General features: G+C 34.3%; 1 protein-coding gene across 1 annotated transcript in view; it reads right to left on the bottom strand.

Moving 5' to 3' along the window:
* LOC129226616 (spectrin beta chain, non-erythrocytic 5-like) overlaps positions 1–15,095 on the bottom strand; it is a 130,930-nt gene that overhangs the window by 25,247 nt on the left and 90,588 nt on the right. The window contains exons 58-66 of the mRNA XM_054861245.1: positions 14,535–14,723; positions 13,752–13,829; positions 11,818–12,081; positions 7,761–8,045; positions 4,716–4,841; positions 4,508–4,638; positions 3,825–4,011; positions 2,604–2,804; positions 1,496–1,591 (exon numbers count right to left, since the gene is read on the bottom strand). Coding sequence (XP_054717220.1) covers positions 1,496–1,591; positions 2,604–2,804; positions 3,825–4,011; positions 4,508–4,638; positions 4,716–4,841; positions 7,761–8,045; positions 11,818–12,081; positions 13,752–13,829; positions 14,535–14,723 — 1,557 coding nt within the window. The remainder of the gene's footprint in view (positions 1–1,495; positions 1,592–2,603; positions 2,805–3,824; positions 4,012–4,507; positions 4,639–4,715; positions 4,842–7,760; positions 8,046–11,817; positions 12,082–13,751; positions 13,830–14,534; positions 14,724–15,095) is intronic.

Here is a 15,095-nt window from a genome sequence, read left to right as displayed (position 1 = left end):
TTTTAGGATTAATATAATGTCGGCTTGTCTTGCAGATTGTTTTTGGATTTTTAAATGCATCAGACTTAAGAAAAAAAATCTGCTGTTGGGGCCATTCCATTCGTAAGCTCTATTATCATCTTTTTACTTCAGTTTGAAAAAACAAACTAAAAATTCAACCCATAATAGTGCATTTAACATTTTTTTACTTACAGTTTTGGTTTGTGTCAGAGAATGCATAAAAAAAATATCGGGTTTATTAATTTTTATTGAACCCATATAAAACTTTCCAAGAAAATCACTTGATCAAATATTCAAAATATTACTTGATACAAAGACAAAAATATACCCATAGAACTTTTAAGCCAATTTCAAAACAAAATATGCTACAATTCTTACTAACAGAAAATTTATAAAACAAAAAGATAGCATTAATAAAGCATCCCCACTTACTTTTATCAAACAACTAGCTGTACCCGACGCGCGTTGCTACGCCAACAAAAAAATACATCATTATACTGATTTTCATGACAATCGGTTGAACGGGGTAGAAGTTGTTACTCTGCAGTGCCACCTGGTGGCGAGTGGCTTCAATGAGCATATTATGCACCTTCTCCGTGGAAAAATACATATATATAGCAATTTTCATAATAATCGGTCCAGGTATCAAGTGAAGCCGTGACTATACTCGAATTTTGTACTCACGCAGTTTGCAAGATCAATCCATCGCTAAAAATATCAAATAGAAAAAGTTTTAAATCCCCCCGTTGCATGAAAAGCCATAAAACAATAAAGAAAGAATTTATTTGTTCAAACTCAAGAAAAATGGCAACAGCTAACTTCTTATCAATGAGATCTTTCAAGCGAATTAATTTCTGCAGCCGATCATTTTATTCGTATTTATCCAATGGATTGTGACTTAAATTGGAATAAAAAAGGAACTATCGATCGGATTTTTTTCGAACTGGTCTATAAACATTCCCAGTACCAAAAATAACAAACGGTGAAAGTTTCAGCCAAATCTGCCGGGTAGTTTTTGAGTTCATGGATGACATACAGATAAACATTCATTTATATATATATATAGATTAAGAGTTTGTTTGACCTTAAAAGTATCCAAATCAAAGCAAAATAACCGATTGAAAAAAAAAAAGCCGAACTTTTTTCGAGTACATCATTGAGAAACAAACAATATGCACTAAATGATATTTGTGACTTTGGTGGTGCTTGCTGATATACAGTTCTTTTCTTAACTTGGTTAGTATTTGAAGCCGCACCAATAGAAAAACAAATAACAGCAAATGTTGCCTTCAAATAGAGACATTTGCTGTATTATATTCTGCTAACTACTGGAGTTAGCTGGTCAACAGTTTTTTGAAGTAGGAATTTTGATTCTGTACTTTGTTCACTTGAATTTTGCAACTTAATGAAATTCAAAATGAATGGTACACTTTCAGATTTTCTTGAACAACAAAGAACATTCTGCTGCATAAGAAATAAATACACAAAACAGTACCTGGACAGAATCTTCATCTTTTCCTAGATCTGGGCTAAGCAAAAGGGGCTTCCTTTCTCGGATCCAAGATTCTGCTTCAGTAGCTTCAGAATAAAACTAAACAAATGAAATATAATACAAAATAATTATTGAGTAGAAATATGAGACAGCAAAAGAAAGAAGATTCAATTATCTTTTCTTTATCATAATGAAATAACACATAAATAAGTGATTACACAAAGAAAATCTCAGCAGTGAGTACCTTAGCACCCTGAAACTTTTAGATCGCAAATCACAAAAAGGCTGGAAATTTGGATTTCCTCCCGAGCACAATCAGCCCCGTCAAATTCAAGAAATACAGAAAGACAGTTTCAAAGAACAAAAAAATTACATGATTGGCAAACTGTTCAAAGAAATTTATAGAAAAGAACTATTTAATAAAACGATCATGCCTGGAACTGTTCTATTGAACAATTTAAAAGAATTCTTAACATCAGAGAAGAAGAAAAAAGAGAAAAAGGTAGTACTTTATGTAACGCAAAATTCCTAGCAACTTCCATTATAAAACTAATAGATGAAGATTAAAGAATTAAGTAAATAAATAGAACTATTTCCCAGAAACTGTCGAAGTATGTTATATCTCTCTTTTAGTTTCGTTTGGCGATTAAATATCTCGCCAGTTTTATGGCAAACCTTAGTTTAAACTGAAAGAATTTCAGTTCAGGTTCAGATTGCTTTAGGATTTTAGATTGATTGATGTGAATTTACGAAGGGAGCCGCTGGTCCTAAAATACCAGCATGAACCATTCCTATGGTTATAATTCTATTTGTTTTATGTTAATAAATGTTAGTTTTGTTTAATTGATAGTTGTAGTGTTGTTACTTGTCTAACATTGTGACCAAATGAACAGACTTACGAATAATTTTAAACCTGCAAAATTTGGAGCTGCCGAGTTCTTTTAAAGTACTGCTGAGTTTCATTCTAATAACTATTACAGTGCAACTTAAAGCATAATGCACCCTAACAAGTAAGTAAGAATCACACATCATGCATCTCAAATGTTAATGGTAATGCTAATAACAAAAAAACAAATATTTAAAGAGGTTTGATTGAAAAGAAAAAACTTACCATCTGAGATTCAACGGCATCGAGCAGTCGCAATTTCCGAATGCTAGACAGATCCTTCAGCTGCTGAAGAGAGGACTGAAGTTGGTTCAGTTTCTCTTCCACGCTGACAGCAGCAAAATGCCCTATCCTGATCATCTGCTTCCCCTTGCTGATGACTACGGCAATGAGAGGCTCGTGGGCGTGAATCTCTGCTTCAAGAGCCTGAGGGGGACAAATTCATCTTTGAAAATGCAATGTAAACTTTATTTAATTATATAATAGCTAACGAGTTTCATAATTTACTGTTAAGCTGCAAATGAATGCAAGTAAGCGCCATGCTATCCACAAAAAAGTAAAATGGATTTGGGCAAGAAAAAAGATTTTGTCACACACCTTCCAGCATTGCAAGAAAAAAATCCAGTAGATGATAAGGATACACCATAATATGAGATTTTTTGTTGTTGTTTAGGGAAAAATAGGAATATTTTTAATATCCCTCAAAGTACTATCAACCTCGTTAACGTGAACTTGATGGGGACATCAAAAATGCTTGTGTTAAATGAATTTCCCATTAATCGATTTCCACATTTACTAGATAAAGAAGACATAAACACACATGTTCAGCCAAAGAATACTTATTCAGAATTGCACATACAAGCACTTGTATTTATCGCAGCTCACATTAACTGGATTCGACTGTACCCTCATATGTACTAAATTCCTCATGTGATACACACGTAAAATTATTAATTTAAACCAAAGAATAAAAGTCAAAGCAATACTAATACATAATCAAAACTTATTTTAGGAAAAATAAGTATTGTAGATAAAATGAGGGACAATCTTTTTAAAAATGGATTTACAGGGACTCTTTATTTCTTTTTTCAAAAATCCCCACAATTAAAGGAATTTTACCGAAGTTCTATAAAAATGGAAAAATCGTGAGAAATCTTAAAAATTGAGGAAAACACCAGAAGGTATTACAGTTGAAGGTATTTATCCAATTTTATGACTAAATATAAATATAAAATGCTTAAAGTTTTTTTAAATTTCATATACTCTCCTATCCTCTGTGAATCCCTGGCATCGAAGTACCTCTCTGCCGAATTTGACAACGGTCTGAAGTAAACTGGGTTTGTTCCAGGAACATACCTAAACATAGTCTTTTACATCAACAGGTAGTTCTTGATGTAAAAGACTATGTTTAGGTATGCAGTTTTAAGATTGCAAGTTAAAACTAACCTGGTGCTTCTTTTGAAGATTTTGCACTGTCACCAAATTGTTTCCCAAATCCGTTGAAGCCGCTAAGGGCTCTTTCTCACTCATCCAGGACAACTCATCTTCTACATCCCTGTTGAATTGATGCAGAAGGAGAGAGTCTTCTAAGTTTTCTCTTCTGATTTGCACTGGATCATGCAGAGATTGATATCTAGAGAAGAAGTATCATTGAATTCTGAACATGTTTAGTAAATAAAGCAATGAATACTGCATATCACAAATAACTTTACAAGATTATAATCTACTTCATAAGAGGCAATAGAGGAAGAAAATCTTAAAAGTTGCTGCCATTTCCTTAATCTTGGCTCCCTTAAGAGATTTTTCGCTTTCAGCTCATGTGATTCCTATTCCGGGCTGATGAGTGCTAAAAAGCATGAAGCTGCAGTCCTCGGATGGAATAACTGAGCTGGCGGTGTATTTTAAGTATTTCTACCTTAGCCCTTGGTTTTAGCGCGGTAACTTACTACAAAAATAATTTTAAGTATTTCCTCAATGCTTTCTATTACAACTAAATTTGCACTAAATAACCACAAGTGTCTCCAGATGCTATTTGTGCAATTTTAACCTTGCTATTATAACCTATCACACAAAAGTACACATTCAATTTGCAAATGAAGCATCATTTTAAATATTCAAGAGGATCCTACCTGTTGACCGTTGCTAAGGCTTTTTCTTCAATTTCCTCCTTCAAAAAGTGGTTGCTGTTCTGGAAGCTCGTATTAAGGTCTTTGATTTGTTCTATGTTCTCTGCATGGTTGTTGATGTCTGTCTCCAGATGCTGTGAGAAAGGAAGCAATTAAGGAAAAGCACGCTTACGACATTGTATTCAATTTTTTGAAAAGAAAGAGTTCCTACCTGATGCTTTTTCAGCAAGTTTTGTACAGAGGTGAGATCTTTGCCATGATCTTCCGATTGCAACTGAACTTCTATTTCATCCATCCACGTATCCAAATCGTCCAGCATGCGGTTGAATTGAAGAGCCTGTTGTGGCAAATGTTATGCAACATTAGTTAATATCGATAAATATTATATACCATATTTTCCTGTGAATTATTTGTTAAGAAAGAGTACAATTAATGAGATGTAGATTATGTGCGGCCCCAGATTATCTGCGCTGTTTCTTTTCTCAGTGCCAGTGCATTTAACCTCAATTTACAGCAGGATTCACCAATAGTGAACGTTTTGTTCCTTGTAGGGTTGTTTATTTCACATAACTTGAGTTTTTTTCTTATGCAATTCAGGCCGTGTAAAATGAACAACCCCATAGTCAAGGAGGACTCTGTCTCCATTGCTTCTTTGTCTTGAAGTAATTTGCGTACTATAATCATGATTTCAAGAATTAATCATTATTTTCTTAGATTGACTTTGACTGTGCCTACATGTATTATTTTGCTAGATTTCTCTTGTAGCCGCTAAAATTGTATGATAAATCAAAACAGCTCCGTTTTTGGACATCAGATTACATTCGCTAATATATGAAGATTTTTTTCTGAAGAAAGTACATTAGAGCGATAAAAACTGCAATCTTTAGCCAAAAGTAGCTTGTAACTAAATGAGAGAATGGACTTTTTCACATTAAATATGTATCTACACACTACTAAACTGTTTGAGTCTATTTTTAGTTAGTTCTCATTAATTAGAATAGAAAAATAATAAGCTGTTGTATGTTTTGGTTGCCAGTTTTCATTTGCATATATTATTGAACCAAAATTTCAGCTATTATAAAATTTGCATTTCAAGACTTCGTTTTGATATAACACGATACACATTGCCTTAATTCTTATTTATTTCAAAGTCTGGTCTAACACTGTTTCGATACAACACCATACATATTGACCTGATTTTTAATGTGTACAAGAGTGATTAAGTCAAAGAATAAGTAAAAAAAATAATAAAAAAGTCTCATATAACATAGTTTCAATACTACAGAGTACGAAGTTACAGTGCAATACAAGGGATACCTGTACATTAGAGTGGTTCGAAAAAACATTTTTCAGCTAGAGTCCAGGACACCTCCTATTTTTTTAGACTTATTAATAGTAGTATGCTGCAAAAGTTTTAGCTTTCTTACTCAAATTTTAAGAGGGTGCTCAATAACCCCTTTATTTAACACTAGCCGTAGCATAGAAAATGCCACAAATTTAGAAATATTTAATTTCCCTAGCTTGTCTGTTGTAAATAATTATTTCTTTTCAATGTATATGCATATTACAAGTGTATATTGTAATATGTAGCATTGTTTTTTCAGTTCAATAATGTTTTTTTAAACCCCTCCCCATACTTATGAAGTTTGGGAGAGGGGGTTGAGCACCCTCTTTCAAATGAAATAGGAAGCTAAAATTCTTCCAGTATATTACTAGCCACAAGTCTAAAAATATCGAGGGATGTCCTGTTATCTAGGAAAACCTTTTTCTTTACATGTACACTACTGGCCATTAAAATTGCTACACCAGAAAGAAATGCAGATTCCAAAATGATATTTATTGGACACATATATTATATTAGAAATAACAAATGATTAAATTTTCAAGAAATTTGGGTGAATAGATCCCGAGAAATTAGTACCTAGAACTACCTCCTCTGGTAGTTCTAGGTACTAATAAGCAGGCATATAAGCAATAACAGCGCTTATATGCCTGGGCATTGAGTCATACAGAGATTGGATGGCATATACAGGTACAGACACCCATGCAGCTTCAACACGATGCCACAGTTCATTGAATGTAGTGGCTGGCATTAGCTGACGAGCCAGTTGTTCAGCAACCCTTGACCAGACGTTTTCTATTGGCCAGAGATCTGGAGAACATGCTGGCCAGGGCCTCAGTCGAACATTTCCCGTATCAAGGAAAGTCTGCACAATACCGGCCACATGCAGTTGTGCATTATCCTGCTGAAACATAGAGTTTCACAGAGCTCGAATAACGGGTAGTGCCACGGGTCGTAACACATCAGAAATGTAACGCTGACTGTTCATAGTGCCATCAATGCAAACAATAGGTGACCGAGATGTGTATCCAATGCAAGCTGCCAGTGTGCGTTCACCACGATGCCGCCAAACACGGATGTGGCCATCATGATGTTGTAAGCAGAACCTGGATTCATCAGAAAAAATGACTCTCGCCATAGGTACACCCAGGTTCATCGCTGATCACACCATTGAAAGTGCTTGCCTGTGATGCAGCATCAATGGTAGCCGCAGCCATGGTCTTCGAGCTGACAGTCCATGCTGCTGTAAATGTCGCCGAACTGTTCATGCAGATACTTGTTGTCCAGCAAATGACCCCATTTCTTGACTCAGGGCTCATGACGTGACTGTACGATCCATTAAGGTCAAGGGGATGATATGCCTGTCCTCTCCGCTGCTAATGATTACTGGCCGTTGAGAACCAGCACGGCGATCTGTATTACCCTCCTGAACCCACCGAATCCATATTCTGCTAACTGTTATTGGATCTCGATCGACGCAAGCAGCAATACTGTGATAGGATAAACTGCAATCAGGGTAGGCTACAATTTAACCTCTATCAAAGGCAGAAACATGCTGGTACGCATTTCTTCTTCTTACACGAGACATCACAACAACTTTTCACCATGCAACACTGTTCAAATTGAATTTGCACGTGGGAAATTGGCTGTACAATTTTCTCATTTAAACACATTGTAGGTGTCGCTGCGGGTGCCTGCTTTGTCTGAATGCGCTGAAAAGCTAATCATTTGCGTATCACATCATCTTTTTCTTCTTGTTTAAATTTCACGCCTGTATCATGTCACCTTCTTGGTGCAGCAATTTTAATGGCCAGTAGTTTGAACCACCCACCTGTACATAAATTTCTCACTATTATGAAATGAAACTGGTACATCAATTTGGCAATATATATTTTAATGATTCTCATCACCCACCTGATACGCATCCTGAAGTCGTTCTTTCTTCAGCGCAGTTTGATCCAGCAACTGCCTCCAATGCATTTCCAGCTCTTGCAGGAGATTCTGTATCTCGTACGAGGCGTAGTGTCCGCTGCTCATGAGCTTCTCTCCCTCGTTCATCACCGCATCCACGCGCCCTTTGTTGGCCGCCAGTTCGGCCTCGAAGGCGGCCTGCTTCTGAATCTTGCTGAGGAGGTTGGTGGGGTCCCTGTAAGATTCGTCCGATGCGACTTGGAGCTTTTCGTTTATCCAGCCGACAACCTGGAAGCGCAGAGGACTATTAGTTTCTAAAACACAGTACAGTAGAAGACAACATTGCATCATATTATCTTCAGTAGCAATACAAAAGACAGCAATGCTAGGAGGAACATAGAACTTGCATTAATACAAATACAAAAGTGATGACCAACAACAGGCTCTGGGCCCAGCTAGACTGGTGCTAGTCAATTTACAATCCCCAGTGAAGGTCAATGGCCCTCTTAAAACTATCTACTCCCTTGCTCATTACCACCTCTTCCGGTAAGCTGTTCCAAGGTTCCACTACCCTGCTAAAATAATAATTTTTCCTAACATCCATGTTAGCCTGAGATTTACAAATACAAAAATGACGACCAGCAACAGGCTCTGGGCCCAGCTAGACTGGTCCTAGTCAATTTACAATCCCCAGTGAAGATCAATGGCCCTCTTAAAACTATCTACTACTCCCTCGCTCATTACCACCTCTTCCGGTAAGCTGTTCCAAGGTTCCACTACCCTGCTAAAATAATAATTTTTCCTAATATCCATGTTAGCCTGAGATTTAAATAGCTTAAAACAATGACCCCTTGTCCTGTTTTCAGTGCTGAACTTCAGCCCCGTAACATCTTTCGTTTTAATAAATTTAAACAAATGAATCATGTCCCCTCGGTCTCTTCTTTGCTCAAGACTGGACATTTTTAGCCTTCTAAGCCTGGAATCATAGTCTAAGTGAGAAAGACTATGATACTATGTACTAAAGACTATGTACTAAAAAACAATACTGTATATACTCACGTATAAGTAGAGAAATTTATTACAAAAAAAGAGGTTTTTAAAGTTAGGGGGTTGACTTATACACCCAAAGCAGAATTTCCGAAATTTTCCATGATTTGTTTCTTAGAAAAAAAAACACTTGAAAATTTCAATATTTTCCCCGATTTTAGTCCATCCGTTTTAGGCTGATGCTAAAGAAGTAAATACTTGAAAAATCTTCTATGATTTTACATGGTCTGACTTTGAAATAAAGAATGAGGTAATTGCAGTAATTGGCTGACTACGGGAAAAGTGCTGGGATCGCCGTACTCTTGAATGTTTCCGACAGTCACGAATTATTACTCATATTTAAAAAATAATATAATATGGCTACAGCATAAAATTTTATTGATATAAAATCAAAATAAAAGCAACCAATAAAAAAAAATTGTAACAGCGACATTGAACCCTTTACAAAAATTGAGATCGCAAAAGTAAACACTTTTGGTGTAAAAGATTAAAAATCTGACATTTTTTAACACATAAATGTTCATTACATTTCATTTACCTCTTTTTTATAACGTTTGAATTCAAAATTAGTGGCAAAACGCTCCCTTTTGTTTCCAAAAGTAGGTACGCGACTTAAATGCAGAATTTCGATTTTTCTCGATTTTTCTCCTAAAAGTAGGAGGGTCGACTTATACACGAGATTGACTTATACGCAAGTATATATGGTAAGTGAACTACATAAATTTATAAATTGAATTTTAAAATACTATGCATACAATTATGTTAAGAGCTAATGCAGTATAATTTTTGTTTGGTGTAATGAAATCATATGTAAACCAAAACGAAACAATTAATAAAATTAATAAATAAATAATAAAAAAATAAATAAATGAATAAAAATAAAAAACTAAATAAATAAAAATGACAAAATAAATAAGCAAAATAAATGACAGTACAAGAAATAAAAAGCATGAACATTTTAAATACAAATGCTAATGGTGTTGTAGGCTACGGGCTTGGTAAAGCAAAAGAGTTAACAGATGCCATTGCAAAAGGGGTAGAGGTGGCCAAGCGTAATCTCATCAAAGTTCCTGTTTTGCATGAGACTATTTTGCATGATGGGGTTGGTAAATATGGTGGGGGAAATGCATTGCTTAAAGTTTTGGTCTCCTTACCGCAGGAGAGATATTTCTGAATTGGAAAGGATTCAAAGAAGGGTTACTAGAGTAGTAAGAGGACTTTCAGATTTAGATACCAGACTTAATAGGCTTAATATGTATAGCCTGGAGCAAAGGAGGATCAGAGGGAACATAATCCAGTTATTAATTTCTAAAACATAGTACAGTAGAAGACAACATTGCATCATATTTATCTTCAGTAGCAATACAAAGGACAGCAATGCTAGGAGGAACACAGAACTTGCATTAAAAGTACTAAAAAACAATACCGTATATACTCACGTATAAGTAGAGAAATTTATTACAAAAAATGAGGTTTTTAAAGTTAGGGGGTCGACTTATACACCCAAAGCAGAATTTCCGAAATTTTCCATGATTTGTTTCTTAGAAAAAAAAAACGCTTGCAAATTTCAATATTTTCCCGATTTTAGTCCATCCCTTTTAGGCTGATGCTAAAGCAGTAAATACTTGAACATTCTTCTATGATTTTACATGGTCTGACTGTGAAATAAAGAATGAATAATTACAGTAATAGGCCGACTACGGGAAAAGTGTGGGGATCGCCGTCCTCTCGAATGTTTCCGATAGTCACGAATTATTGCTCATTAAAAAAAATATAATATGGCTACAGCATAAAATTTTATTGATATAAAATCAAAATAAAAGCAACCAATAAAAAAAAAATCGTAACAGCGAAATCGAACCCTTTACAAAAATTGAGATCGCAAAAGTGAACACTTTTGGTGTAAAAGATTAAAAATCCGACATTTTTTAACACAAAAATATTCATTATATTTCATTTTCCTCTCTTTTACATCATTTGAATTCAAAATTAGCTGCAAAACTCTCCCTTTTGTTTCCAAAAGTAGAAACTCGGCTTAAACACAGGATTTCGATTTTTTTGCGATTTTTCTCCTAAAAGTAGGGAGGTCGACTTACACACGAGATCAACTTATACCCAAGTATATGGTAAGTGAACAACATAAATTTATAAATTGAATTTTAAAATACTATGCATGCAATTATGTTGAGAGCTAATGCAGTATAATCTTTAAGTTTGGTGTAATGAAATCATATGTAAACCAAAAAGAAACAATTCATAAAATAAATAAATAAATAACAAAAAAAGAAATAAATGAATAAAAATAATAAAATAAAAATAATAAACTAAATAAATAAAAATGACAAAATATATAAGCAAAACAAATGACAGTACAACAAATAAAAGCTTGAACATTTTAAATACAAATGCTGATGGCATTGTAGGCTACGGGCTTGGTAAAGCAAAAGAGTTAACAGATGCCATTGCAAAAGGGGTAGAGGTGGCCAAGCGTAATCTCATCAAAGTTTCTATTTTACATGAGACTATTTTGCATGATGGGGTTGGTAAATATGGTGGGGGAAATGCATTGCTTAAAGTTTTGGTCTCCTTACCTCAGGAAAGATATTTCTGAATTGGAAAGGATTCAAAGAAGGGTTACTAGACTCGTAAGAGAACTTTCAGATTTAGACTAGGATACCAGACTTAATAGGCTCGATATGTATAGCCTGAAGCAAAGTACATTTAGAAGGGACATGATTCAGTCATTTAAATTTACCAAAACGAAAAATGTTAACGGGTTAAGTTTTTGCAAGGAAAGCAGGATGAGGGGTCATTGTTTTAAGCTATTCAAATCTCAGGCTAACAAGGGGGTGGATAGCTTTAAGAGAGCCATTGATCTTCATTGGGGACTTGTAAACTGACTAGGAACAGCCTAGCTGGGCCCAGAGCCTGTTGCTTGTCATCATATTTGTATTTGTAGAACAATATTGTTTTTCTCCCAGTACAGTTTTACAATAAAATATGCAGTATATACCTCATAGATGTTGCGTAGAAATTTCTGCAGCTCCCTGGATTCTTGGAGCTTTTTCCTCCTAACAAGAGCACATTCTTTCAATTTATCCCTCCTGCTACAGACTGCTTGGCACTTACTCTGGATTGCCGAATTGTCATAGTGTTTCGCCGCAACCAGTTCTGTGGCAAACGTTTCCAGTTCATCAATTTTGTTGCTCTGAGCACTCATAGTCTTTTCAAAATTGTCATGCTTTCGAATCAAAGCTTCTACACTTGACATTGAATCCTGTTGGAAAAGGTACATTAGAATTCTAGAGAAGAAAAATCGCGTTTGTAGATGATAAAAGTGGATGAATATCTATCAAGATATATTTATTTAAAAAGTTAGTCACCCAAAAAATTGCTATAAGTTTTTTTTTCTAAGGTGCTCCTTTTAACTAATAATTATCCCAATCCTCTAGTAATATATAAGGCAACAGCAACACCTCATCCATACAGTAGAATACCTTTATAATGCCGACCTGTATAACGCAATTCTCTATAAACCGCACAACTTTTCAGAAGTAAACAATAGGTTTTGAAGTTTAAAAAATCCCTCTGTTTTGCTCTGCAAACATAAAATTGTAAGGCAAATTAAATTTTAGAACAGTTTTTAATATTTCCATCTTATTTTAAAGCATTTAAAACAAAATTAGTATTCATAGTAAGCAGAAAATACCAGATGGCTCTAGAAGATGCAACTGCTATGCAAACCATGAAGCTAGCAGAAGTGCAGAATATTTCACTTTCTTTTAATTGTGAAACATATTTATTTGTGAATGACTAATTGTAATGTTAGTGCTTTAATACTCATTGCAGATAAAACTCACTCTGAAGTGCTTTTTATATAGATACCTATTTTAAATATTAGTTTCAAAATTTGTGAAAATCTATATAACGCAAAAACCTGTATAACGCAAAAGCTCTGGTCCCAAGGTGTGCGTTATAATGGTCTTCTACTGTATTTGTAATGCGTTTCAATTGTTAAATTTATTTATTTGTTTCATTTTAGCACAAACTGCCGAATGGCAACACTTCATTGTGAAAAAGTAAAAAGACGCACGAGATCGTGTTTGATAGATTTTTAATTAAGTTGAGTGACAATTTCTTGAGGTGTAACAATGTTATATATGATGCTTAAAAATTTTTTATTGATTTTTATAATATAATGGAGTAAAATTTATGTAAGAAATTAGGGAGCTGGTTTATACCTTCCCGACTTTCTCATTTCTAAACAATTGCAAAAGGGGTACATGCAATACACTGAAATCCTGGCCATAGCATCCAGAGAATGCAGTTTTATCCTTGTTGTGGACTCATCAATCTGTTTTGTCTGCAGGGAGATGCCATCTCATTGAAGCTGGGAATGCCAATAAACTGGTAGCTAAAGTAAACCAGCAAGAGTCCGCAGTCATGGTGAAGATCAACACGTAAAGAGAAGTATGACTAACAAGTATTAGGATGTGTTAAGAACCAAAATAAAGTAATAGTTAATAAGAAAATGTAGAAAAAAAGTTATGTCTTAACACATTTAAAATATATTAGATGCAGCTTTTTACAAATCTCATTGAAAACTGAAAGTACGGTTTTATTTCAAATATGATTGAAAATGCAAAAGTTTTCCAAATTCTGAGCATTTCATGTGAATGTACGGGAAACATTTATTTTATCCTGCACATGACGCCTCATATATGTCATTAAAAATGCTATTTTAAAATATTGTTGAGCAAATTTTTTCTGCTTAACAAATTACAAACTTCGATATCTTAAGCAAAAAATTTCGTCATTACCCTTTAAGTTTATTAATTTTTAGTGAAATATGAATCGTCTCGTGCGGGACAAGCAGTTGGTTTTTTCATGGAATGGCCCATTACAAGGTCTGGGCGAGGTATAAAGAATACATAAGCCGTTACTTACACCTAAATCTTCATTATTCAGGAAAGCTTCTTTGGCGGAAAGCCATGATTCGGCAGCTTCAATCTGTTCTTTGAATACCTACAAATGAAAATGTAAGCCTCATAAGTTATGACAAAATGTACAGTTAATTTCCAAAGGACAAAAATATTAAGGTATTGAACTAAATATAGCTCATTTTGGAAATGAGTATTACAAAGTTTTCAGATTGATTAATTAAGCAACTAACAAATCATACAAAGCACATTCATAACTCAAATTTTGCAATTCATGGTTCTAATGATTTAAAACACTTTTTTTTTCAGTCAAAAAGAAAAAAAAAGCAAGTGTTTTTTTTTTCTTTTTTTTTAAAAGGGTTGACAGAAGCTGTAAAAGAGTCAACGGTGTAATTTTACAAAATTAAAATAAAAACAACATAGTTCAATCATTAAATTAATAATTCATACAAAAAAAATTATTTGTAATGAGTTTTGCTCCAAATTGGTTAAAATTATACAGATAAAGTTTAAGATTTCTTCAATGTAAGAAGAATACAGACTTCTGTACCAAATTAGAAGGGTAAACAAGTAATAAAATTGGGTTAGTAAGAATAAGGGTCAGTGTAAAATCACGATTTAAAATATTTAGAAATTAAATGCCATGGAATTGTGATAAAGGCTCCATAATGTTTTCATCACAGGAACAAAACATAGGTAGGGACTTCAGATAATTTGAGACATCAATTATTTGAAACAGTAATATAAAATGGAAGGTCTTAGGTAATGATGCATCAAGTAGAAACATTACCTGTAGATCTCTACACTGAGTCAGCATATGTCTCCTTTCTTCCCAGACTTGAGTGAGATTTCTCCTCAGTTCCTCCAAACGCTGCAGTTTGGATTCAATAACATCCTTGGCGGAATGTTTCTGTTGCAGCAAGCGATGACCAAACTCTTTCAAGCCCTTGAAGGCTTCTTGCCGGCCATTTATTTCCGCCTGTCGGAGAGGAAAACCGAGAAGAGTATTATTTAGCAATCGAGTATAATTCACCATTTTCAGGTTTTTATTTAGTTAAATTGAAATGTATATGCACTATGGGACCTCAATTTTAGAATTCCAAAATCTGGAAAACCACAAGCCTCAAAACCTTTTCAGTGAAATGAAACAAAAATACCCTTTGCTTTTTCCTTCTTTTTCTCCTAAATTATTTTTTTTTAAAAAAAAGTTCAAAATTGTTAGCATTCGTTCATTACTTGTTAAAAACACAGTTTTGGTATCTTATTTTTATGATGTCACATGTCATGCATAATTTTCATTTTGCTGTCATTGTGTAGCAATCTTTTAGCAACCGCTTTCTGTTTACAATAC

Source organism: Uloborus diversus, chromosome 7 (genome assembly GCF_026930045.1).
Source record: "Uloborus diversus isolate 005 chromosome 7, Udiv.v.3.1, whole genome shotgun sequence".
NCBI lineage: Eukaryota > Metazoa > Arthropoda > Arachnida > Araneae > Uloboridae > Uloborus > Uloborus diversus.
The sequence above is the reverse complement of the archived record's forward strand: the minus strand, read 5'-3'. Positions and strand labels throughout refer to the sequence as shown.